This window comes from Acinonyx jubatus, chromosome B4 (genome assembly GCF_027475565.1).
Source record: "Acinonyx jubatus isolate Ajub_Pintada_27869175 chromosome B4, VMU_Ajub_asm_v1.0, whole genome shotgun sequence".
In the NCBI taxonomy this organism is placed as follows: Eukaryota; Metazoa; Chordata; class Mammalia; order Carnivora; family Felidae; genus Acinonyx; species Acinonyx jubatus.
The window spans coordinates 101,925,332-101,953,020 of NC_069387.1; the positions used below are offsets into that span (position 1 = coordinate 101,925,332).

General features: G+C 37.5%; 1 protein-coding gene across 1 annotated transcript in view; it reads right to left on the reverse strand.

Annotated features, from left to right (window-relative positions):
- The window catches only part of LIN7A (lin-7 homolog A, crumbs cell polarity complex component), a 121,436-nt gene that overhangs the window by 19,777 nt on the left and 73,970 nt on the right, over positions 1-27,689 (reverse strand). The window contains exons 3-4 of the mRNA XM_027071170.2: positions 17,320-17,391; positions 14,777-14,986 (exon numbers count right to left, since the gene is read on the reverse strand). Coding sequence (XP_026926971.1) covers positions 14,777-14,986; positions 17,320-17,391 — 282 coding nt within the window. The remainder of the gene's footprint in view (positions 1-14,776; positions 14,987-17,319; positions 17,392-27,689) is intronic.

Below are 27,689 nucleotides of genomic sequence, written 5' to 3' on the forward strand. Positions count from 1 at the left end.
TTGCCTCTAATTGTGGTTCTCGCTAAACCACTTTGCACACTGCAATCAGAGTAATCACTCTAAAATGCACATTTAATCATGTCACTGTCTTGCCTGAAGTCCTTCTGGGTTGCCATATTGCTCAGACACAGCCCAGTGGCTTTAGGCCAGTGTGCCTCATCACAATATGGCCCCTGATTATATTTTCAGGCTCCAGACAGAAGAACTGGCCATTTTGTCTCATGTCTGGACTCTGGTATCGTTCTCCCTGAGGTGGCTCTGATATTCCTCGCTGCCTCCGTTCACCTACAGCATCTTCTCACCTGTGAGTCTCCTCCACAGGAGGAACCATCTCTAGCCTTTCCAACCCCGGTTAGGTGCCCATCCATAATCTCCCACAGAACCCCATACTTAAGCCTATTTCTTTCCCATACCTATAAAGATAAAATCAGAGGTATTCATTTATTTATGTGAAAAAATTTTTTTAATGTTTTGTTTTGTTTTGAGAGACAGCACGAGTGGGGCAGGAGCAGAGAGAGGGAGGGAGACATGGAATCCGAAGCAGGCTCCAGGCTTTGAGCTGTCAACACGGAGCCTGATGAGTGACGCCCGGCTCATACTCAAGGACCACGAGATCATGACCTGAGCAGAAGTCGGACTGAGCCTCCCAGGCACCCCTAGAGGTATTTATTTTTTATGTCACCAATGACTCAGACAACACCAGACCCAGCGATATTTTGCTGAATGAACGAATACCTACATTTTACAAACTGACGTTCATCAACCAATTTGTAACTTAGCTGTGCTGTCAGCTCTCTGAGAAAACAATGATTTCTTAGTTAAATTAATGGCTGGTGCCGTCATTATAAACTAGCCATGATTATCAACATTTATTCAGTTTTTATTATTTGTCAGGAACCGTGTTATGGCATTTTAACACCAAAACTTAAAAAAACGAGGTAGCCACTGTTACCATCTCTTCGCGATGAGGCAACTAAAGTTCAGAGAAATTACCAAATTACTTCTCAAATTCCAGGCATTCCATTGAATTCGTTTGTGAGAATTAAATTACCCAGCACATTCAGAGCGCTTGGCAAATGCCTAGACGCTCTCAGAGGAAGCCTTTTCTGTTACTTTTGTTCCTGAGTTTGTGACTACCGCCTGCTTTACTTCTAAACCAAGTATGCAGGGAATTGTAAATTGCCATTTTAATGTAGTGGCATATATATTGAATAGAAGATATATATATATATATATATTTAGTTACATTTTTAAAAATTAGTACAAACTTGAAAAATTAAAAAAAAAAAAAAGGAGTTACTACCACTGACCTCACCTGTGGCTCCCCTGGTGCTTCTCCAACATTCCAACATGCCAGGTGTTCTTCCACTAGCTCTTTCCTCTGAATGGAATGTTCTTCCCTACATACTCACGTGGCTGACCCCCTCATCCCCTCTCATCCTCTCCAGTATCACCTTCTCTGACCACCCAGCACTGCACCCTCCCCTTCTCGTACCCTGGTACTCCCTATCCTCCTTACATTTCTTGTTTTTCCCTTCACACTTGCCACTGTCTAACACTGTATATGTTTATTTATTTCATTTATTGTTTATCTGGAATATAAACTCCACGAAGGAAAGAATTTCTTTCTTTCTCTTTTTTTTTTTCACTAGAGAATCCTGACTATACCAAATAGTGCTTAGCACACTCGAGATGCTTAAAAAGTACTTTTTGAATGAATGAATGAATATCAAGACTACAACCGGGCAATGTTGTGTAAACTTGTTTGGCCACATATGTGCTCTAGATACAGAGAACTTAACTGTCTTTTGTCAACTGATTGCTCTATTTTTATCTCTCAAACTAAAATTTTGGTGGAATAACTGAGCAGGTAGGCTATTAGAGAAAGCAAATGACTGTGGTTAGATCAGGAGAGAGCCACACGACAGAGATAGTTAAAGTTTAAAGTTTGACTCAGGTTCCCCATTTCTATAAATAATTGAAAATGCACCAGAGGGAATTTTAATGAGTATAATTAAGTTTATTCCCAGAATAATCAAATATGCCTAATAAGTTGCACATAATTAACTTCTTGAGGATTTTCTTAAACAATACATTTATTAGAGGTCAAGCAGGTTAAAAATGATTGGGTTTCTTTGTGGAACACTCCAAATATGGGCAAAATATATTCAATGCACCCAGAGGAAATCACATTTTTAACATCTACAAATATTGACACCATAAAATGATGTGTGATCTGCGAGTTAGTATCATACAGCTGTTTATCATCCCTCCTGCCAATTCCATTTAATAAAATAAGGCCCATGTGAAATGGTGTGTGCAGTGGGTTCCTGTGGTAGTTAGCTCTGTCTCAATTGCTATAGCATGGGCAGTGATATTTAAAGTTGCTTCTAGGGGTACCTGGGTGGCTTGGTCGGTTAAGCGTCCGACTTTGGCTCAGGTCATGATCTCACAGTCCGTGAGTTCGAGCCCCGCGTCGGGCTCTGTGCTGACAGCTCAGAACCTGGAGCCTGTTTCAGATTCTGTGTCTCCCTCTGTCTCTGACCCTCCCCTGTTCATGCTCTGTCTCTCTCTGTCTCAAAAATAAATAAACGTTAAAAAATTTTTTTTAAAGTTGCTTCTTACATTGCTTAAGAACGAGTAACGATGCAATCATCATTTAAATTTTCTAAAAGCAAGGACACAAAAATAAAGACAATTTAAGGATTAGCAGCTGTCCGTCCTGTTTTTGCCTGGTGGCAAGCCTCATTCCAGACCCATATAAAACTCAGACAGCTCTCAGTCTCAGGCTCCCTGCAGACTTCAGTTCCTGACTTTATAGAATGGTCAAACAGATACTGCGCCATCCAGATTGAGGCAGAAGAGAAAAGTTGCACAGCCTTAGCATATTTCTGTTTATGACACACTGGCACAATATTTCTACAAATCACTCAAAACTATATAGAAGGCCAATTATGAGTAATGTAGCCATTTCTATTTATGAAAAACTTAACTTGATGTCTCCAGGAGACTTAGATAAAAGCGAGCCCCTTTAGGGTATGATCTATGTTTTGCTTAAACTGATCTTTTCCCAGTACCAAGCATGGGCACATGGTAAATAATTCTTTTTTTGACAGTCTGATTGAATCCATTAAAGTCATTTTCTTAAAATATGGCTCGCCTGTAGACACAGATTCAGTCATAGAAGAGCTGTCAATCTCTTTGCCTTTATCACCCATGGTAACTAAGGTCAATGGCAGGGCTCCTGCTCATGGATCCTGTAATTCTGAGACATGCCTTGGATGAAGTCTCCTTTCCAGAATGGTTGTCATTTGTGAAATTCCCTACATGTGATGATTTGGTAGAAGTCCACTCTATGTTTCTACATTTCAGAGTAGTCAGCAGTGATAAAATTACCCACTAATGATTCTGTATCTATGAGAGAAGAAGAGAGAATAAACCAAGGAGAGAAGGAAGGCCTATGGTTCAATATGACACACTTTGCAACTTCATTAAAAGTGGTCATGGCTGAACTTAGAAAGGTGTAGTCCTGGCATCATGACTGCTGAGACTCTCTCACCCCATTTCCCGTATCTGAGGCTCAGCAACTTACACCTAAGTTTGGGCATCTCATACGAACGTCTCAGTAATCACACATAGTTTATGATGTGTTACGTGCCTGCCATCTGTACCAGTGTCTTCTTTCTTTGAAAATAAAATCAAGAACAAGTCCAGATCAAAACCCATTGTGGAAAACTGCACAAACTCGAAGACTTGACTTGGTTTGCATTTCATTAGGTATACCTCTGGGACTGTGGTATATTAACAACATCTTAACTGTGCTTTAGGCTGGTGCCAGCAGTCTATAGACCAACGTTTAATAACCTAAAAGAATGTTGTTTCTCAAGCAAGTTAGGCTTAAACTGAATCACAAAGCATAGCTTTTAGGTCATAGAAATTGGCTTCTCTGCTAATGGTTAGAACAATAACTGGTGATTGGGTTTGGTGAATTCCTTAAAGCAAAAATGATACCAGAACTTGATCTAGTACAGAATTTTAAGACAGATGCTGTATTCCTTTGAGATAAACCACATATTTCTCAGCCAACAGAAGAAGGATGATTACTTCCATTTTCTGCATTTGCAAATTAAGACTTTGTAGCAACAGGAAATACAGAGAGACCCATCTAAGAGCTTGGTGAAAAGGCTGCTGGATAATAATATACACCAATCATGGTGTGTGTTTTGTGGGAAGATAAAGTTTGTTTTTTGGGTTTTCTGTTTGGCCAATACTATCTATATTTATTAATTCTCTCTTTTACCCTCATTACTATTAGGCAAGGTAGATAGGACAGGTGCCACTATATCAGCTTTGCAGATGTAGGAACACCAAAAAATCCAATGACTCAACAATAACAACCAATGAATAGGATCCAACTGCCTCTGGACTTAGATGGTCAATGGGGAGGGTTGGGGGGGGGAGGGCATTTACTGCCTCTTGAAGATAAGCAGAGACCAGAGGGAATGGCTTGGTCTGAGCTGAGAGTTAAATGCATAGGTAGGCAAAATTGTAAGATAAAGAGACTATTACCTGTCTTAAAGGAAAGGAATTTACCCTGATAGCTAATATAAATACTATTAATAAGAATTAACAGTTAGTGGCAGATACTTCCACATACTTTCTCTTAGTTAATCTTCGTATCAGCCGCTCTGTGAAAGAGGTATGGTTATTTCTGCATTATACATGATGAAACAGAGTTTCAAAGAGTAACTGATCATATTATGATTAGAATATCCTTACACTCCTCAGAAGCTATAAGAACTTGAAATTTCTTGTCTTATTTGAAATGTTGAAAATATCAATTGGCAATAAAGTAAAAGTTTTGTAATTTCCATTGAAAGTAACAATAGAAAGACAGAAAATGGCTTCTGAAGTTGTTCTCAGGTGCCAGATCTTAGGTCAAGTGGTTTAAGGGTATAGAAAGAGAACGTCAGTATAGAAAAAACAATACTACTAAAATAGCAAAAAAGGATAATACATTTCATTTCATAATGAATAGCCATAGAAGGTATCAGAAATCCTTAGCCTAACTCTCTCTGTCTCTCAAAAATAAACAAACATTAAAAAATTTTAAAAACTTACAAAAAATAGGGGGCACCAGGGTGGCTTAGTCTGTTAAGCAAGTGTCCAACTTTGGCTCAGGTCATGATCTTGCAGTCCAAGGGTTTGAGCCCCATGTTGGGCTCTGTGCTGACAGCTCAGAGCCTGGAGCCTGCTTCAGATTCTATATCTCCATGTCTCTCTGCCTCTCTCCACGTCGTGCTCTGTCACTCTCTGTCTCTCAAAAATAAACATTAAATTTTTCTCCACCTCATGCTCTGTCTCTGTCTCTCAAAAATAAACGTTAAAATTTTTTTTAATTATAAAAAAGAAATCCTTAGCCTATCACCAGATTTCAGAATTGATGAACATCAAGATTCCTATTGTACTTACAATGAAAGGAAATAAAACCTTTTTGGTAGCACCTAGAAGAATCTGCCCTATCTGGTTTCCAACCAACTCTTCAGCTCATCTTATCTGACTCTCCATGACCCAGTCGCTCTGTTCTTCTTTCAGCCACTGTTAGTCATTGACTTCCCTACTTGGGTATCTTCACCCAAGCCCCTTCCTCTGAGGATGATGTACTCTTCCTTGCCCTTTGCCTCAGCCTATATATCACCCTTGAAAGGGACTATTCTACCACTATAAAGTAGCTCCTTGTATTCTTTTACATGGTGACTTGTTTTCTTCTGCTCCTTTTCCCTTTCTAACACTTGTCATACTTGTCATGGTGTTTAATTATGAGGAAGTTTCATATCCTGAAATATAAATTTGTGTTCTTTACGTGTTCCCCCACCCAGCGTCCTTCAGTCTCACCTAGGTGGCAAAAAAAAAAGGACGCAAAAATAGCTGAAAACCCTTGGCTGTAAGAAAGAAAGAGATGGCAGCTTTTTTTTTTTTTTTCATCATCCAAAGACAAGATAGAATTGGGGCTGGAGGAAAGACAAAGAGAAGGCTGAAGGGCTTCACTGCTTGTATAGACAAAAAGTAGGAGAAAAGTACCCAAAGTGGGAAGGGAAGAAGGAAGTTGCAATGTCAGAACAGAAGTAGGGTGGAAAAGATTCAGCACATGCTGACTTGAGCGTCGAAAACCAATTTGTGCATGGCCTGCGGACAACTGGTCCTATGACATAGTCCTGGACATGTGTCAGCTCACTGGATTTAGGATATTAACACACTGCATAATGTGCAGGAGGCTGAATAATGGCCCTCAAAGGTCTTCTTCCCTGGAACCTGTAAATGTTGCCTTACATGGAAAAAGGGTCTCCGCAGATGTGTTTAACAATCTTGTGATAAGGAGATCATCCCGTATGATCTTGGTGGGCCCTAAATGCAAGCACAAGTGTCCTTGTAAGAGCGGAGTGGAGGAAGATCTGACACAGAAGAGAAAAAGGTAACGTTACCATGGAGGCAGAGGTCTGAGGGCGGTGGCCACTGGTCAAGGAATGCAGGCAGCCACTAGAGCTAGAAGAAACAAGAAAGGAAGGGATTCTCCTCTAGAGCCTCAGGAGGGAGCACAGTCCTGTTCACACCTTGGTTTGGGGTCATTCAGCTGATTTCAGACTCCTGGCCTCTAGAACTACATGAGAACATGTTTCTGTTGTTTAAGCCATCAAGTTTGTGGTAATTTGTTGGAGCAAACTAACCCATACCTGGAGTGAAAACTCCGACCAATGTAGAATTGCACTGAAGCTTTGGGGGGATTTCCTTTAGGTTGGGATAAGTGATAGATAGATCACTAGTTACACACACATTTATCATTTATTATTATTACCATCACCATCATTTTCTTACTCTCTACCAGGCAGAAAGTTCCATGAGAGTTGCAACCTTTTTTTATTTTGTTCACCATCTATACCCAGGGCTTAGCGCAGCAGCTGTCACATAATAATTGCTCTACAAATAATCATCGGATGAATGAAAAAAAATGCTAAAATATCAGCAGAAAATGAGGAAAACACAAACAACACATGGTAAAAATAACTCTGAGAAAGACTGCACCAGCAACTACATTTATCAGTCACACACCCATTATCTGCAATCTAAATAGAGATTTAGGTCAGTCTGACCCCATACGTAGGAATGCTTTCTAGCATCTCCAGATTTGTACTTCATTACTCACTGACTGTGAGCGTGTCCTGGCACAGATACACTTTAAGTCAGCTTATCAGCACAATCTCAGTGCATGCTCAAAGCTCAAGCTGATCTGTTCATGTCTGAGAACCACTATACCCAGCGCTCATTTCTGCAGGCTGAAATCACAGGGCGGGGATGTGGCAGTTCTATCTGTGAGCTACTGTTACCGCTTCTATTGGCACAGCACAGTTCTTTCCTATTCCACTTTTTAAGTGAAAAGATCTCTGATCCTGAGCCAACTCAGAATGAGGGGGACCACACCACCGCCTGCTCAGGGTTGCAGCATATACTGGATTGTGGTGCCTTGTGTGTGTCATTCCAAAGGTGACTGGGATAAAACAACATGATCGCATTTCTCTTGGCTTCTTGACAACGGTGAGTGGAGTGTCACATGATGCCATCGGAGAACAAAAATTTTCAGTACTTAACTGGAATTCCAGCTTGCACTCCTATTTCGTTACAACCCAAACAACCTCCTACTTAGCTGCCAAGAAAGGTAAAGAATCTGGAAATGACTCCTAGACAGAGAGAGGATGGGAGGAGAATAGCTTTTCCTTGAGGCCTCGTAGCCCAGAACACACTTGGGGATCCTGGTGCCAGGCCTCTAGGGAAAGCAAAGACTGAAGCTCAAACTCTCTGCCTGCCCCCTTAGGTCTGTGCCTGCTCCCCTCTAACAGCCAAGCAGACCTCGGCATCGAGTGTGGATCAGTCCGGGCTGTAATTGGCTGTTTAGGCCACACTCTAGACTCTGAAATTTCTATGTCTGGCATGGAGTGGAGGAAAGGGTTAGCCAGATATAGAACAAGTCAAACACATTCAAACTAAACTCTTCAGGCCTCTTCAGTTTTCTGAGCCATTTGAATTCAAGTAAACTCCTCCTTTTTCGAAACATTACTATTTTTAGGAACGGTTCTTAACTTTTGAAACGGTAAAGCCCCTTGTGAGAATCTGAGAAAAAGAACAGATCCTCTCCCCGTCAAGAATGCACTGACATAAACCCATAAAGGTTAAGAAACTTTGATGTTTTCTACAGATACATAAAAACACTAATTTATTAATGGCTAAGGTATATACTTACTTTTAAATTACAATGAATGAGGCCAGACTGCCTGAGTTAGAATTTCCAGTTCTATCATTACTTGATTTCTCTCAGTTTCCCTGTTTGTAAAATGAGAGTACTAACAATGGCACCTACCACAAAAGATCATTATGGGGAAATACTAAATGCATTACGTAAAGGGCTTACAATGGTGTCTGGAGTTCAATGATTCTGTATGGAGCCTCGACTACTTACAGGGACTGTTCTAAGGCTGAAGATAAGGCAATGAACAAAAATTACTGCTGTCAACGGGTACACATTTTGATGTGGAGCTTAAATTTTCATAGAAATCTTAGTGCATTTCATAGTAATTTTAAAAATCATTTTATTTGTGTTTTCTCTTCATTCAGGTAACAGGTAAATAAGTTTTTCATGCAGATTTCCCTTCTGGGATGCTACAGCCCCAGAGAGCTCAGATCTAAGGAATTCTCACTTCGCTTCATCCACATCCCACACCTGACAGCCTTTCAGCATAAATAATTTAGACTGTGAGTACTCACCCTTAACTTGGCACAGGTAATATATAAAATGGGAAAAAAGCCAAATTCCAGGAAAACAATTTATTCTGTTCCATCCCTAAACTTTTAGTCATTCATCTGTTATGCTTAAAAATCAATTAGCGTTGTGCATACACTGTAGCAACAGCTTCATTTAGGATTAACTACAGAGCTAGGCGAATTCAACTTCCATTTTCCCACCAATGATGCTCTAAAAACATGCTTGGATTTCAGAGGCTAATGAAAGCCTCTTTTCACTGTGACATATTTTTAAAATTCTCATGCTTTTATTTTATCTTTCTGTCTGCCTTCTGCTTCCCACCTGCCCTCTCTCCCATCAGTACCAGTAGGGCATCATATTTCAGGTTGATTCTTTCGGACTTTCTCTGTTTAAAACAAGATTATTAGGAAAGGTTATAGATTTATAGGAAGTTGAAAAGGAATAGACAGGGAAGTCTGATGTACCCTTTACTCAGCTCCTTCCAATATTAACATCTTACAAAACTACTGTATAATATTAAAAACAGAAAACTGACATTGGCACAATCCACAGAACTTACTCATATTTCATTGGGGTTGACATTGTTTTAATTTTTATTTTATTTATTTTTAATGTTTATTTTTGAGAGAGAGAGACAGAGACAGATAGAGTGTGAGCAGGGGAGGGACAAAGAAAGAGGGGGACACAGAATCTGAAGCAGGCTCCAGGCTCTGAGCTGTCAGCACAGAGCCCGAGGTGGGGCTTGAACTCACGAACGGTGAAATCATGACCTGAGCCAAAGTCAGACGCTTAACCGACTGAGCCACCCAGGCGCCCCCAGGTGCTTTTTAAAGAACTAATTATTACATCTGGTAAGTATCAGTGATGATCACAGTAAAGGCTGAAATTCAGTTTGTGTGTATTTCATGTGGGTTTCTGTGTATCCATTTCTGTATTTGTGTGTGTGTGTGTGTGTGTGTGTGTGTGTGTGCAAGCGTGTGTGTGTGAGACAGAGAGAGAGAGAAAGAGAGAGAGAGAGAGAGAACAAATTCTGGCCCTACCCATTTCATGAGACTGTTCTAAGGAACAAATGGGAGAATCTCTTTTGTAAAAGCTGTTCGTAAGTTTTAAGTGCTAAATAAACAAAAAGTATTATATTGTAGTAGATTTCTAATCTGTTTAGGAAAAATCTCTCCTTAGTAGTGTACACAGAGAGTAGGTGGAGCCCACTTACCTGTATAAGGAAGGGTGTGGGGGGTGTGTATAGCAGTGTCAGGAAAATCCCATCGAAGGGCATAGAATCACAGCTACAGAGTTAGAAGGGACCAACTGTTCCAGCTGTCTCTACAGGACACATGTTCTAAAGTACTCCTTCGAGGTGGTCTTCTAGTATCTGATTAAAACTTCAAATCATGGGCACATAATGTTTTATGATTCAGTCTTTCCCTATTCATAGAGTTCTATGTGTTTAAAAGCTCTTTAATATAATAAACTGAAATCTGTCTTCCTTGTGGCTTTTACCAGGGGTCTTGGTTCTGCCATCAGGCACCTGACACAATGCAGGACAACTGAAGACAGCCAGAATTCCCCTGAATATCCTCTTCTCCTTCTAAACAGCTCAAGTCCTTCTTTAACCTGTTCATTGTATACAAGCCTTCTCATCTCCAGATGAATTGAACTGTCCTCCACAAGGATGGAACCCAGATTGGAGCACAATGGGGTGTGAGCTGAAGAGCACATTCCAGAGCACGACCAATCTCCTTCGATGTCTGTACACTGTATTTGTATTATTAGCCCCTATGCTCACATTAACATGTTTTTGTGATTTTTTCCCTCAACTAACTTCCCTAATATTCCTCTTAAAATAAACTGAAATCCCCAGGATTTTGTTTGTTTGTTTTTTCAGGTTTTGATGGTTAGCCATTCTTCCCTGATTTTGCACCTATGTAGCAAGTTTTCTGGGCACAGGAGCAGGATTTCATGTAGATTCTCATTAAATTCGGCCTATGCTACTGTTCTACTGAGATTTTTTAATATCTGGAATCTATCACTAAATTTATTTACTGTCTCTGCTGGCTCCACATTGGCTGCAGCCTTTATAAATGGTTCTTTAGTCCTTCTCAAAATTGCTGATGAAATACTTGGGCATAAAAGGGTGAAAAGAAGATCATTAGGAAGCTATAAATTCAAACTGTGACATTTTGACCTTCTGTTAATGTTAAATTTTAATTGAGCATTCTGCTGTTTTTACTGAGGGTTGACCTAAGAAGTAGCCCTATACAAAGGCCTCTGTATTTTCTATAAAATTGCATTAGGTGATTCAGTGTCTCATCTGTAAGAATCCCATGGGAAATTTCTCTGGAGCTCAGGAATACAAAAAAAAAAAAAAAAAAAAAAGCTTTCCTCCCAATGATAGCTGAGCTTGTATGAGTTTCCTTCTGTTTTGACTTCCAAGATACTAATAGAGACACGGAAAAACACTTGCTCAATTGCTGTATCTTTTCTTTACTTCTACTTATTGATTTTTCCCCTCTTTCCATCATCCTACTTTACTACCTAACATGCCATGTTAACAGTTCTGTATGCACATATTGTATTTTTCACCAAATATTGTGATATATCCTTTCTAAAAGGAGGCAGGGAAGAAAAACAAACGTACATAATCAAGACATCCTTTCAAATGTCTTTTCAGATAAGATCCCTGGAATAATTTCTTCACTTTTTAAGTGGGACTTTAGGAAACTTTTCCCAGAGGTCGTGTACTGAAATAGTTCAGGTTTGCTTCAGCCCTTCAAATCACTTTCTTCTAAAATTTGTTCTCGCTTCATAATGACATGTTCTGAAAAGCTTTCATATTAATTTCCCCATGTGGTACTTTAAAGTGTAAGAAGAAATAATTTGATCATTTGCTAAATCTTTTCTCTTTTTTCACTCTTCCATTACAGAGTTGTTACTTTTTTTTTTTTTTTTAAGTACGTCTATCTGACTGAAATTTCTACTGAAAAGACTTCTGGATTGGGTTTTAGAAGCAAGGCCAGGTTCTTGCCTGGGGCTAACCACTCTGCATGACTATGAGAAATGCATGAAGTTTCTCATTTACAGAATAAAAACTACCTCTTGATGAACATCTGAGCAATACTGGGTACTGTTAAAATGTATATAACTTACTTCCAAAGATTCTAAAATAGGTAGTTTATAATATATAGTTTGATTATATGGATGTACAATATTTTTTTAAACCCCAACTTCAGGAGCTTAAACCAGTCCAGGGTCGTCTGCAAAGCACTAAATCAGTTAAGCAATACTCCAGAGCTTGGCTACCACAAAAGCATTTGTTATACCTATTTCAATGAACAAACGAAGCTTTGCTTATTAGCAAAAATAGGTCAGAAATGGATTCTCATTCGTAAAATCAGTGACTCATTAACTAGCATGGCAAATGGAATGTAAATGGTAAAATTAAAAGTGTTATATAGATGTGGAATATTAAAGACTTTTGGAGACATTGCCCACCTTTGCAGGATAAGAATGCAAAAATCTTAAGAAGGCTCATAGCCCATACCATAAGATTAGTGGCCTAAGTTTGGTCACTAAACCTTCCTATTTCCAACTGCCAGTTTACTAGAATTTCTGGTTGTCTGAGGCTGAATATAAGGGTAACAAAATCCTGGCCCTGGAATGTTGTTTCATCTGCCTCAGTAAACCTTTTTTCCAAGGTAATGACTGGAACATCTGAATGGACAGAGAACTAGAATTTCATCAGCTTATGACAGAGGCTGCATGAATGCCTTTTTGCTACTATGTTTGCTAAAATATGCTTACACGTGTAGCAGAATTTGCCTCAAGATTTTCTTTCAACGAGACTAGCATTAACAATATCATAGGGCTACTGCTAACCCTCTTCAACCTTCTTCAGTAACCACACTTACTCATCAAAGGTGTGTGTGACTGGGGCACATGGGTGGCTCAGTTGGTTAAGTGTCCAATTCTTGATTTCATCTCAGATTATGATCTCACAGCTGTGAGATCAAGCCCCTCGTCAGGCTCCATGCTGGGCATGGAGGCTCTTAAGATTCTCTCTCTCTCTCTCTCTCTCTCTCTCTCGTTCTCCCTTTTCCTCTGCCCCTCCCTCACCCACATTAGCTCTCTCTCCCCTACCTCTCTCTAAAAAAAAAAAAAAAAAAAAAGAAAAGAAAGAAAGAAAAGAAAAAGTCTGTGGGACTAAATTATCACAGTACCGTTCTTAAAAGATGCCCTGCCTCATTTTAATCTTCATCAGAGCTTTTAGTTACTACTCCCCTTATTCAGACTAGGAAATTCAAGTATAGGGGATATTAATTTATAATCACATGAACACTGACTGATAGAGACTGATGAGTCTGATTCCACTCTCCAATACCCCCTGCAGATAAAGCCACATGTTCATTGCAAGGAATGGATGAGAGATTATGAAATGCTGATAGCTGTGCCTATACGCGGGTTAATAAACACAGGCTCTTTAGCTCCTTTAAAGATAGTTAAAAGTCAACCACCTACTACATTGAATTCACTTATATCTATTGCTGCTTCATATAATCACAATTTCTCTGACTGTGTTTTTGGTTCTTTTTTGTACTTTTCATTTTTAAAAAATCTATACTTTTTTTGATGTACCCAGTATATTTAGATCAATTGTAATAAATTCATACACGGAGGCACAGATTACTTTGTGAAATAATTGCATGACCTAGCTCCAGAACCGTCTACTGGAAAGTTGGACTCTGAAATTATCAGCTGGAACATGCTTTGAAAAAGTCATAATTACCTAAAGGTCAATAAGAAAGCTCATCTCAAAACATGGTTACATACAAAAAAGTGAATGAAATGGTAGTTTTAGAATTGGAATTCTGAAGTGATATAGAATATTCATGGATTAATGATTTTGATGTATATCAGGGGTCAGCAGAGTTAAATGAGTAGTTTTGGGTTCTACAAAACTGCTAGTCATGCTAAAAATAAAAAATAAATAATAAACAAAATAAAAGATATAAATACACAACAATTTACCCCATAGTTACCAATATCACATTCTAAAAGCTGTTTATTTTGGATATTGTGTTCTGAGCAGAAATCAACAAGGTCACAAATAACCCAGGTCTAGTTTATTTATTAAAATCTTAAGTCCTTAGGGAAAAGATCTTAGGTTAATACAAACATAAACATTGATGTGTTCTTATTTAAACTTCTGAAATTTATGGTTTTAGATTATTCTTAGTACGTGTAGAAGTTATGGGGAGAAAATTGTTCTTTTCAGATAAAGTTATTCTTTAGCAGGTCATAATTACATGTGGAGGTAATGGCATCCAAAGAATATGAGGTTATGAACAAAAAAGTATGTTCCTACTTCTACTTTAAAATGTTACACATTTAATCTACCTAAACTTCATGTCAAAGTCAAAATATGTATGATGAATAGATAACATAATCAAACATTTTTGGGGAAGAGGTTATTATGTTTTTATCATACTATAGCTGTACATTAAGGAATTATCTGCGCATTCTTTTTCCATGTGCGTTATTATTATGTATATTAAAAATATCCTTCCTCTGTAATTAAAAAACACAGGATGAGGAGTTTTGTCGTTATTTTTAAAATGCGTGTAATTGTTTATAGTAATTTGAATAGAAAGAACCTTGGAGCTATTATTATGCTCTTCTAAGCATTAATTCAACTTGAGTATCATATGGGGGAAAACTCTACTAGTTGGGATAATTTCTTGGGATACTTTTCCAACTAGTTCACACTTATCATACCCGAACAGATGAAAATGAGACATAAAAACTATAAAATTATTGCTTTTGTAGGGTTAATGTCCATCAATGCTGAGGAAGCTGTTTGGACACAAAATGATGATTTGTTCTAGGATTTCACCATTAACTTTAGAAACAGCAGGGGGCAAAAAATGTGCTTAGGGGAGAAAACCTCCGGTTATTTTATGAACATACCACTCCGTTCACTGATAGCAGCTGGTCTCCCCTTTTGAGGCCTCCGTGTCTTTCGGCCACCCCTCCAGGAATGATGCGGGAGATATAAATGGGGGAATTTTGCTCCTTTCCTCCCATCACGTTAAAACCAAGGCCTTCATCAGTCTTTGGCAGTTCGACTACCCGAGGGTGGGAATGGCCTTCACTAGCTGCAAAAGCTGCAACTGTTGCCTGAAAGAAAAGATGGTCATTTGGTAATACAACGAGGGAAATAAGGCTAATCGTATGCTTTGCAGTGCGTAGGATCAGGCAACTCCTCTTATTTTTATAGCATTCTCCTGTGAAAGAAAGAACAAGATGGGGCTGTGGGGGTGGGGTGGTGGGAAGATTCGCTTCATTTAAACGTCATCTATGACTCCTTTGTTTGGTAAAGCCCTGCCTAGCTATTCCCGGCTTTCTAGAGCTTATCCATTATGATACAAATTTCCTTTCTTCATAAAAATCTTCCCCAGTTACCTTAGTTAGATGCAATTCTTCCTTTTCTTGGACTCCAAAATAGGTTGCGTCCTCATATTACCTTTATACGGTACACATGCCATAACTGTTATGTATACGTGTTGACTATGAGCACCTGAAGGGCAGAGATGATGTAATCCACTTCTCTGTAGGACACCCAGTCTACCCCGGTGCATGTACATGAACGTTTATTCAATGTGCTTAAAAGCACTTACACGTGTATACTCTGGGGAATACATATATAATCTTGCTATTGCCAGAACACTGGCTTGGCACATTTTGTTTTTGCTTTTGTTTTTTGTTTTTTGATTGAGGATACCTAAAAGCAAATAAAAGCTAAAATAGGAAATAGATTCAAACGGATTATTATTATTTCACATCAGTACTCTGTATTGTTATGAGAGGTCCTCTTGTCTGGTACAGATGTTTCCCCGTACATTTTACATTAATATTTCAACTCCTATGGCAACGTGGGCAAAATGAGCAGCTCATGGTTCTAAACCTAGATGTACAAGGTATCATTTAATGTGGACGTCATTTTATTTTAAAATTCATACATGAATTTTTAAAAATAAGCTGGAAACACAACTTACCATTAGTTCCCACCCCTCATGGAAATAAAATAACAGCATTTAAGTAGTTTCTATCAAGAAAAGATCCTCTGCCTGCTTCTTATTTTCCATTTTCATTAACCTGACTTAACCACAGTTGATTAGATGCCTACTATAAAGTGATTTACTCAACACTGTGAAAATATTGATTGCCAACGACTGTACATTCTTTTCCACACACAGCATTATCACATCAATTGAGCATTATGCTACTGTCTGCATTTAGTGAAGTTTAGTGAATGATATGGAAATAATGGCTTGTTTTTAGCTACATGCATTTGCTCATGCAAACCTCGTCGTCATGCATAGATTTTAATGGCTGACATGGATGCAATGCAGACAGCCCAGAAACAACCAGAAAATATTGTGCTATTGCAACATTATGCTGCTATCCTGCTGTTCTACATGAATAAGAAATGAGAATGGTAAAACACTACATAATTCACTTTCCCCTTAATTAAACCATGTAGGGATCATTTTTCTGTGTGTGTTCCACTTCAGTACAAGCAAAGCATGATGTAACGATAATAATACCCTCCTTTTGCCTGGGTTAAAAAAACCTTACAAATCTACAGTGTTCAGTTACAGAATGAAAACTAAGAAATCAGGAGAGAAACCAAACAAGAGGTGATATAACACAAAAGAATTAAATGGAAAATTCTGATTATTTTCACCAGTTCTTATTTCTTACACATTATTAGAAGGATAAGAGCTTTTAAAAAGCAAGCTGTTGTGCATCGATTATAGCACTTCTGTTTGTAAAATAAGAACTACATCAGTAATTTTGGTTTAAAACTACTGTTTCCTAATGGTCTATTTTCCAGATAATTTCACTATCCTATTGCTATAAGCTTACCATTCGTGTAAGATTTCCATTAGATTTCTCTGCAATGTCTGGATTTGAGTTTTTAAAGAGCACATGTGGTCACTCTCACAAAAGGTACAGGCTTTCCCTTTAGGTCAATGTCACATTCTTTCAGCAAGCTACCCACTGCTCAGCTGTATACTTGGAAGGATCCTATGTCAGTGGGTCTCAGGTGAGTTCTCCTCATGTCTAACTCAAGTCAAAGCTTTCAACTTGTGCAAGTAAATCTTCATGCACTGAAAGGCGAACAGGTTCTTTTGGATCAAAGGAACGTGTGTCAGAAAACCATGTATTATTTCATACAATGAACCAGTAGATTTGCTTGTGCCAAATGGACAGTTAGTGAGTTTAATGAAATCATTCTCCTTTCTTAAGCTACAGAAGCAGCAGAAACGTTCAATTTTCCATTAGGATTTTTACCTGGGAAGCAGTACTGGTTCTAGACTCTGGGCTGCCACTGATGTCTAAATTCTCTTACAGTGTACACACGAGAATACCTGAAACACACACGCGCACAATCAATTACTAGATCACTGGGGTCAAATGTATTTTTAAAGTTACTCAAGTCTTACCTTTGCTGTGGCCCTGGCACGGAATTCAGGACAGCCATTAACAGTTATCGTTTCATGCATATATTGATACACCTAAAATGTTCACATAAAAAAAAAAAGAATGTGTAAGAACATTAAGAGCATCAATTCTTTCACTGCAGATAGGATGACAAATTTTCATTTGTAAAACAGAAATTCTCTGTTACAAACTGATATAAGTCTGAATCAATTATCCTGATGATTTGGACCAAAAAAAAATCTCTCCTATTTGGTGGGTGAGGGCTGCAGCAGAGAAGGCAAGCACTTATTATTTGGTTATCTGTGTTCATCAGGTATACAAACTCGGATACTTGATTTTATAAAAGCTACTTTGTCAGTAAAAATTTTTACCCCTACATATAGTGCCTTCTCTCAAATATCTGATAAAAATTTTATATATAAAGCTGTGTAACAATATCTTTTCCTTGCTTATCGGAATGTATGTTACCTTTGTGACACATATTCATAATTCATAAATATAGAAATAAAATGATATCCAGGGGCAGGAACAAGTAAAATAAGAGATTTTAGCACTAGTAACACAGAGCAACCTATCAGCTCTGGTTCATGTTAACGTTTAAATGAAATAAAAAAAAAATACAGGTAAAATCTGGACCCAAAATGATATTGTAGAAAGCACATAGGTTTTGTTGACTAACGGACCTAAGTTTCAGCCTTGCAGTATAATTGAGGGACTGTGAGGTCCTGGCAGAACCACTTCACCATGTTGATTCTCTTTTTGCCCATCTGAAAAATGGGTAAAGAATATTTATTTCGTATGGGTTTCATTTGAAATAATACTTTCGAGGCACCTGGCACCCAATAAGCACTCCTTAAACAGCAGGTATTATTATTATTTATGATTTTAGGCACAACTACAAAAATTGTGAGTAGAAAAAAAATGTTTTCCTTCTAAATTGTCAGGGATGGGATTACAAAATCTGTATATCGGTGGCAAAATAAATTGCTTCATTATAAATAACTTACATATACAGAATGACTCATAAAGGACAGTTTGAGAAGATAGAAAAAAATAACAAGGTCAAGTATGTTAGACTATATGCCCATTTTAAAGATTTAAATAATAGTCATAAAAATCAACTGCATAATGTGCAGAGGTAAAAGTCCATTTGGGATTTCGCTGGGATATTTTTTGCGATTGGCCCATTAACTATTTTGTAAAAGATGAAATAGAAAGTTGCAATCAAAGATTTTTTTTCCTTTCTATTAATCATATTTTCCACACTTAAGTCCAAAGTTATTAAAGTGAATTCAGAATGTGATTAATACATCCATTCCACAACCATTCTTTGAGTATCTCTGACCAATCTCTTTCCAACATTTCTTGGCTGGCTCATCATTTTTCAAATACATTTGGTTGAATCTCCATCAATGCTGACTCATCTTTCCCAAGTAGCATGTCTGGGAAAAAGACAAAGTGGTCTAGACTAAAAAGGTAGGGGCACTATTTAGAATCTATCAGGTAGGCTGAAACTTCACTAAATAACTGGAGTATATACAATTTTAGTGAGAAATCGGAATGAAAAAGGAAGAGTTTTCCAGGAAAGCATTTGTGGAGCCTGGGACTTGTTAATGCAAATTTTCTAGGTTACCAGAATAGCTGCTTAACATGTTTCCATGTTATTTCCTTGAAAGTACATCACTTTATTTTGCAGAAATATCCCTTCTACAAATAAATTCCACTTACTTGATCTTACAGCCCATTTGGGAGGAAGATTTTCCTTACTCTGCTTTTCTTGTTAAGAAACTCTTTCAAATCTGGCCCTTCATTCTGTCTTTACTCATTATATCTTGCTCAAAGCTCTGCATTAGTGTCTTAATTGGGTTTTCCACCACCAAACACTATTGACTTTAGTTATCATTGTCAAGTACCTACCTGATCGTGTCACTACCGAGCTTTTGGCTGTCTACTGCCCTTGGAGTAAAGGTTGCAAAGTCCAATGCCCACACGAGTCAAACCAGCAATAATAATGCAGAACGCAGCCTTTTCTCTAGTTTTATTCCCCAACTTCCTTTCCTCCATCCTCACTATTCCCCAAATATACAATGCCTTCCCAGTTGCCTAGGCCTTTGGATATGCTGTTTGCTCTGTTTGGAATGCCCTTTCATTTGGCAGAATCTTCTTTAACCCAGTTTAACATGATGATAAAAGACCCAATTCAAATTTCATTTTCTCTGTTCATTGTTCCCTGCCTCCTCCAAGCAGAGAAATTTCTCCCTTCTTGATTTTGGACCATTTGAATTTTTCCAGGGACATCTTGATTATCTTTTCCAGGGAAAATGATATATTTACGTGCATCAAAGTATGTTTATGTATACAATCATTTGCACACAGTTAGGAGATTGTCATCAACTGATAACAGCAAAAACTAATTTTGTAAGCTCCTAAAATAAAGAAATAAAAATGTAAGAATAACTATCCTTAACATTCTAATTTGAACTGTGAATTAAAAAGTGGAGTATGCAAGAGGCAGTACGATGTACAGATAACGCCCAAGTTCTGCAGTTGCCACATATTAAGTGTATGCTCTCGGTCAGTTACTTGACCAAGTGCAATGTTCTAATTTGAAAAATATGCCTTAGAGTTGTAACTAACTTCTAGGTCTATTAGGAGGATTAAATAAGATTAGAACAGTTTGCAGCATATAGTAAGTTTATAAAAAATAGATATTATTATTACTATTATTATTATTAATATTCAATGTTTCCCAACTTATTTGACACTGGGATCTTTGGGGAAGAATCTCCTAGGACTAGAAGTCCGTGAATACATTTTACAGAGAATTGATGGAAGACTGTTATTCTTGCCTGGGGCGTTTCTGCACCAATTTATTTGGCAATGTTTGGGACGTTTTGGGTTGTCACAAATGAAAAGCAGGAGAATGCTACTGGTATGTAGTATTAGAAGACCAAGAGGCTGCTAAATATCCTACAATGCTCAGAGTAGCCCCCTGTAACAAAGAACTATGTCAACATGCCAATAGTCTTGAGATCGAGAAACCCTGAACTAAGAAATCATGCTGTATCATTTCTTCTTATACATAATAATTAGTAGGCCATAAAAAGACCCTTGCGTAGCAGTGAGTAAAGGATCTTGTAAATAAATTAAAGGGTCTTATTCAACGAATACGTCTTGAAGTAAGTAACCACAAGTCTGGTGTGCATTTAATGAGGACTTACTGTAGGCCACTAAGCATTTTATATCTAAGAGTTCAGTCAATGCTCACAACTTATGATTGAGGCCCTCTACACACAAGGAAGCAATCACAGAGATGGTAACATGCCTATGACCACACAGGTAGTGGCAGATCTGGTACAGAGATTCATATCTAATTGCCTCCAACGTCTTTCCTCTTTCAACCACATCAGGCTTTCTTATTAAGACAGCATCGGACTACTACCATTTTGGTTGCACTGAGGAAACAAAAACTTGGAGATGTCACAAGTATTTATTTATATTTTGAATAAAGGTATCTAGGTTCAACATGACGCTTATCATTATACATGTGGTGGCTGCAAATGTACAATACGATTCAGAAACCAACAAATTCATCACTCCCAATGAAAGTGAAATAGCATTTTTAATAATCTTTTATGATTATAATATACTATGATTCAAAGAAAGAAGTCAAATATTATTTTTAGTGTTTTCTTTTGTAAAGCACAACAGATTCTGATTAGTTGGTTTTTAAACACTGGCTGACATGGTCTAGTTAGAGAGTCAAGTCAGAACTTGGAGACATTAATTCTATTTCCATTGGTTATATTGTCTTGTTAAAGTTTCTTAGCTCCTCATTTTCTAGGGACAAAATGTATCCCTACCTATCTTACTTTTCAAGGACAAGTGTACAGGTATTTGTAAAATTTTGAAGGAAATTGTTATAGAAAGCTAAAGTATTTTACCAGATGCCCTCAGAGAATTCTTAAAAGGAAGAGAAAATGGTTGTGTGAGCTTCAACAGAGGACAGTGGGGCTTATAGTTTCCAGAATCACTTGGGTCTCCAAATTTCTGGGCAATGTCAGCTACAGCAGCATTTTAAGCACATTCCATTGGTAAGATAGGTTAATTCCTAGTGAAAGTTGAATAATTTACAGAAACTCTTGTACACAGTTTGAGCTTACATTTTAGTATCAGTAATTTACTGACTTTGAATAAATCTCACAGATTCAATAGCATTTTGAATATTTGGAACTTATTCCAAGCTATCGAAAATTTACAAATATAGATCGATTCAATTAAGGCAATGGGGTTGCAGTCACTTGATTCAGAAAGTTCGTTTGTTCATTCGTTCTGCTAACATTCGTTTAGGAGTTACTCTAGTCAGTGTGTCAAGCACCTGGACCAAAATATGAAAGAAAAAAATTAAAGGCATCTTCTAAAACTTTGAATTAACATAAATCTTCACTATAGAAGGGCTTTAAGTGTTTTTTTAAGTTTATTTATTTTTTTGAGACAGAGACAGTGCAAGTGGGTGAGGGGCAGAGAGAGAGAGAGAGAGAGAGAGGGAGAGAGAAAGAATCCCATGTAGTCTCCACACTGCCAGCACAGAGCCTGAAGCAGGGCTCGAACCCTACAAACTGCGAGATCATGACCTGAGCCAAAGCCAAACGCTGAATGCTCAACCGACTAAGCCACCCAAGCACTCCAAAAATTTTTAAATAAATAATATAAATTTTACTTTTCTTTATATTAAGAAAGCAAATAGACTACTTTTTCTAGATGGAAATTTTATCACTGAGAGAATAACAAATACAAATAAAGTAAAAGTTACACTTTTACTTCAACTTATTTACCAACTGTACAACAGAATTCCCATTTAGATAAATTAAGCTGAACAGCTAAAATTCCAATGCAATAGGATTTTTGCTTCTGAGCTTTCATTTACACACAGGTTATGTAGATAATATCAAAATATAAACTTTACATTGAATTATTCTTTTTGATTCTGTACCCTGATTGGTACAGAGAGGTAGGTATGGGATGATAAATCTGTATTATGAGTTTCTCATCCTGGTTCCCTTTTGTGTGTGACTTTAAGTGACCTACTATCTATGCATCTTAGTTTTCCATTATGTAAAGCCCTATCTTTGAGAGGCAGTCAAAGAAGATAAAGTATGTGGCTTTATAAACCATAACCTATTATTCTTATTAAATTCTTATGATAATAGCTACTATGTTTCTATTATTACTATTACATGCATGCCTAAAATGCAATGGAAGCTACACCTTTAGAATTTAGCTGCTTGGTCAGCAAGTGTGGAAACACCTTGAGTTCAAAATCAGATTTTGATTGCTCTGTCTTCTGCTCTTACACTTTTACTGCCTTTTGTATTTCGTGTTATTTTTAAAAATTTTTTTAAATGTTTTTTATTTATTTTTGAGACAGAGAGAGACCGGGTGTGAGTAGGGGAGGGGCAGAGAGAGAGACAGACACAGAATCCAAAGCAGGCTCCAGGTTCTGAGCTGTCAGCACAGAGCCTGATGCGGGGCTCGAACTCATGGACTGTGAGATCATGACCCGAGCTGAAGTCGGACGCCCGACTGACTGAGCCACCCAGGCACCCCTGTATTTCGTGTTATTTTCAAATGGCTGTGTGAGGCAGATACTAGGTAGGCTCACCTTGCCCAGCCCCCATTTTCAGCCTCCTCCTCCTCCTAGCACTGCCTCGCCATATGACCTAGTTCTTTCCAATAAGAATTTAATTGGAAGTAGGTGAGAGGCTTCTGGAAAAGTGTTGTCCTCTTGGTACAAGCGCTATCCTTTTTCCCTTCCTTACTTTTTGTTCTGAGTGTGAAGATGGTCAGCTGTAGTAGCAACCTACGACTGCAAGAGAAAGGCCAAGAAAAAGTGTCTATATCAGCTCTGATTATGTGGAGCTCCTCAAACACTGTAAGCAGCTGCCTTTATCTCTCAACTTGTAATGAAGAAAAATATTTGTTTAAGCCAATGAAGTTGCATTTTCTGCTAGTTTCAGCCCAAAGAACTCCTGATTGCTGTATTATTTAAGTGAATGTTATACGGAACTGTGCTATCTTTAGAGTTTGTTTTCTTTGAGCCCCCTCCAATTCGAAGAGTTGTATAATTTGTTCACTAGAAATTAGTGAAAATTTGTTAATGTCAGGGTTTGGAAACTGAGAATCTGACTAAAACATAGTTTAAAAAAGTAGAAACTAACTCTCAGGAAAACTTTAAGAAAATGAAAAAACAACTTGATTAGGCAAAAATGTTTGTAAAACACATATCTGATAAAGGTCTCATATCCAAAATATATAAAGAATTTTCAAAAGTCAATAGTAAGAAAACAACCTAATTAAAAATTGGATAAACTCCTTGAATAGGCATGTCAGCAAGGAAGATCTATGGGTGGCAAATGTGAAAAGATACCCATCATCAAAGATACTCAATATCACTAGTCCCTAAGAAAATTAAAAATAAGGCCATAATTAGATACATCTACACTTTTATTAACATGTCTAGATTTTTAAAAAAATGAACACCTTGTATGGGCAAGAATGTTGAACAACTAGAACTCTTGTACATTGCTGGTAGGAATGCAAAATGGCACAGCCACATGAGAAAACAAGATGAACAGTTTTCTATATAGTTAAACCTACACTCACCTTAAGATTCCCTTATGTATTTCTAGCTATTTATACAAGATAAATAAAAATGTGTATTCATGCAAAACTGGTATGCAAATACTTACAGTAGTTCTATTCATATTCACCACAAACTGAAAACAATTCAAATAGCCTTCAACTGTGAATGAATAATTAAATGGAAGCACACCTGTACAATGGAATACTGCTTGGCAATAAAAAGGAATAAACTACTCATACATGCAACAATGCGGATGAATCTCAAATGAGTATTGCTTAAGTGAAAGAAGTCAGACTCTATGATTATTTCATTTATATGACACTCTGGAAAAAGCAAAATAATAGGAACAGAAAATAGATCAAAGGTTGCCAGAAGCTAGGGATGGGGATGAGTTGACTACCAGGCATAAAGAACTTTTGGGGGGTGCTGGAACTCCTATACCTTGATAATGGTGATGATCACATGATTGCATGTCATAATTAAAAGTCTCAGAATTGTACACTGAAAAGAGGAAATACCAATACTCTATGAAAATTATACTTCCATAAACGCAACTTTAAAAAAAAGAAAATAGTTTTAGATGAAAATATTCTGAAACCTCATCAGGATTTTGGAAATTAAAAATAAGGGCTTTGAAACACAAAGACCTACCTATATTTAAGATATGTTTAATATAATAAAAAGATGACATTAGCTCCCATTCCTTAAAGTTTATAAACGTGGAAAGCAACATATACTTTAATGGAGGGTAACATTTCTTTCAAGTACAAGATACTCCAGAGATTTTGTAGTGCATCATTGTGAACAGGCTGGCTACTAAAATGTCAATAGAATTACAATTAGGATACACCCCTCTATATCAGTGACTGCAAAAAAGAAATAAACCTTTCAGTAACCATGAAAAATCAAAATGTCCAACATTAGACCAAGGTACTTCAAGTAGAAAGACAAATGATCAGAATTATTAGAGCAAATTAATGAGGAACAAAGTCCAAATGGGAAAATGATATGGTCCAAATCCTACCACATTATAGTGTTCATTAAGGCTTGTTAAATGTATAGTTTTTGTTGAAAAAACAAGCAAGAATGTATATTTTTAAAGTAGGAAAAAAACCAATATAAGTATTAAGACTTTGTAGGGGCTCCTGGGTGGCTCAATCAGTTAAGCATCTGACTTGATTTCGGCTCAGGTCATGATCTCAGGGTTCGTGGGTTCGAACCCTGTGTCTCGCTCTGTGCTGACAGCACGGAGCCTGCTTGGGATCCTCTCTCTTTCCCTCTCTCTGCCCCTCTCCCACTCATACGTAGACACGTGCTCTTTCTGTCTCAAGATAAATAAATCAAAATTCTTAAAAAAACACTGATATTTGTATCTATATTTACAATTTTTAATGGTTTTCTTAATTTTTCAGATTTGGAAACTCAGATAAAAGTGGAATAAAGGAAAGTTATTTGATGCGGTATCTGATTTTAAAATATTTAAATATTCTCATAAATTAAAAGTAAAATCGATTCCTTCCGTGCCCTTTTATTATTATAGGCCACCTGGCTGGGTGGACAACATTTATAATATTAAGCCACAATATATTTATCATAATATAATAAAAAACACGGCAGGTTTTCTGAAGGCAGAGTTTAGGCAGGGGAAGAGGTATCTATAATGAATTTGTGGCTCTAAATTTAACTGCATGTAGTGGAGTGGGTTTCATCCATGCAAAAATAAGTGCCCTGATATGAATGTGTACACTGTCCTTCATATGGCTGGAATGAAAGAGAAGTAAAGCTTAAGTTGCTGAAAACATAATCTGCTTATTTTAGGAGGTTTTGTAGAAATAATTCCAAATCAACTGAAAATTGGTTCATCTATTAATAATGGAAGAAATAATCCAAAAAGTATTTAATTTTTGCCTTGAATTTGTCTTCCATTTTGGAAAAATGGGAACCATAAATAAATGCTGTGTACTTAGAACTATAGCTATCCATGTATCTATCATCTATAGTTTCCATATGCTTTTGTAGCTGCAGAAACATTTTGTTTAAAATTGTAGTGTTGGAAGTCCTATAAACTAAGGGATTTAAGGTATGAGACAATGTCTAGAACCAACCATTTTGTTCGCAAAAAAAAAAAAAAAAAAAAGACCCTTACTGGTTACAAGTCATGTCTGCTATAATTAGACCATCAAGCCTCAAACCAATCCTGTGAAAGTCCAAGAAGGATAAAATTTCCAGAGAAATGTCTTTTTCTACATTTCTGTGTGGCCATCAACTTTAGTGAAAACATGCCACCCACTGGACAAGAAAAATATTGACAGGTATAAAGAAGCAAAGGACAATACATCTCTATTAGGTTGAAATGATTTGCAAAAAACAGTTCAGTCATTAAGGCAGACATTTGATGGTATTACTGGTGAAATCAATATGGCAACTGATATTGCTTCCAGAAATGGGCCATCGACTTGAAGAAGCATTCCTCCTTGGTTCAGTGACAACTATGCCATGCAAAGTACTCTTTATGTTCTCAAAGCAGGAAGGGGAAGTTAAATGGACTCTGCAGTTTTTAGTCACAAAGGACACAAAAGACCTTTTTTAGGCAGTATGCTTCATTACTTCATTACTATTTTTTTCAACCATGCCGATGCAGTATATAGTAAGTGCCTTTGACAAGGCAGCATTTCCTTTTAGCACTCAAGAAAAAATCTCAGTTGACACTCTCCAGTGCAACTATATTGTTTTCAAGAATCAAATCAGCCTTACTGTAGAGCTCCTACTTCACTTGTATCCTGACAAAATACATCTGACAACTAAGTCATCAATGGGATGGCATTACCTATAACTAAAAACAGAAACAAACAAACAAACAAAGCACTGAATTTGAAGATCGAAAACAAATATGACATTTTGGGACTAAAACCTTCTGGCCCTCCCTCCCACATGTTAGTCTCTGCATTCCAGTTTTACTTATTGTCCCAATACCCCCTGGGAAGGAAGGCCTACTTGCTCATGCAATTGGTCAGCAACCAGGAACTGTATTGGGCCATGATTTTACTAGAGGTACTGATAGTATTTCTAAAAAGTTAGCAGTCATGAGACATACCTTCATCCCTTACTGTATCTATGTCACAAGAAATCAGGCAGGAGTTGCCTGCTTAGGGTAGATGTAAATGGTCCTGTTGTTTTCTATTCTACTTTCTTAGGCCTAACCAGACATCTCAGATTCAGAGTGGAGGAAAGTTTGGTGGGGGGGGGGGGGGGGGGGGGGGCTGTTATTTAGGTGTCTGAGCCCAAGCTTCATTATCCAATCTATATATTTGGATATATATAGACAAGTTCTGTCTAGACCAGACAGAACTGCACTAGAGAGGATTTGGGTACTTCCAATACAATTAACAAAGTGGTAATTTGTTTTCTCCTTCGTTTTGGTCCTTTCATCTAGCTTTCTTGGTTGCTAACTCCCTGAGAAGGAAAGGTGAAATGAAGATTTGAGTACTCCTGGACCACTAGCTATGACAGCATCTCAACAGCACTGAAACTTCAAGTCTATCTCTCACAATCCACGTGTGCATGCCCAAGTTCAACTACATGACTCAGACTTTCTGCTGCAAAGTGATACATGCCATTCATGACTTGCTTTAAAGGACACTAAGTAACCTACAGCAGTAGAAAAGCTGAATTGAAAGGGTCCATAATTTGTGACCAATACCATGTCTTAGAGAATTTATGTGAAAATAG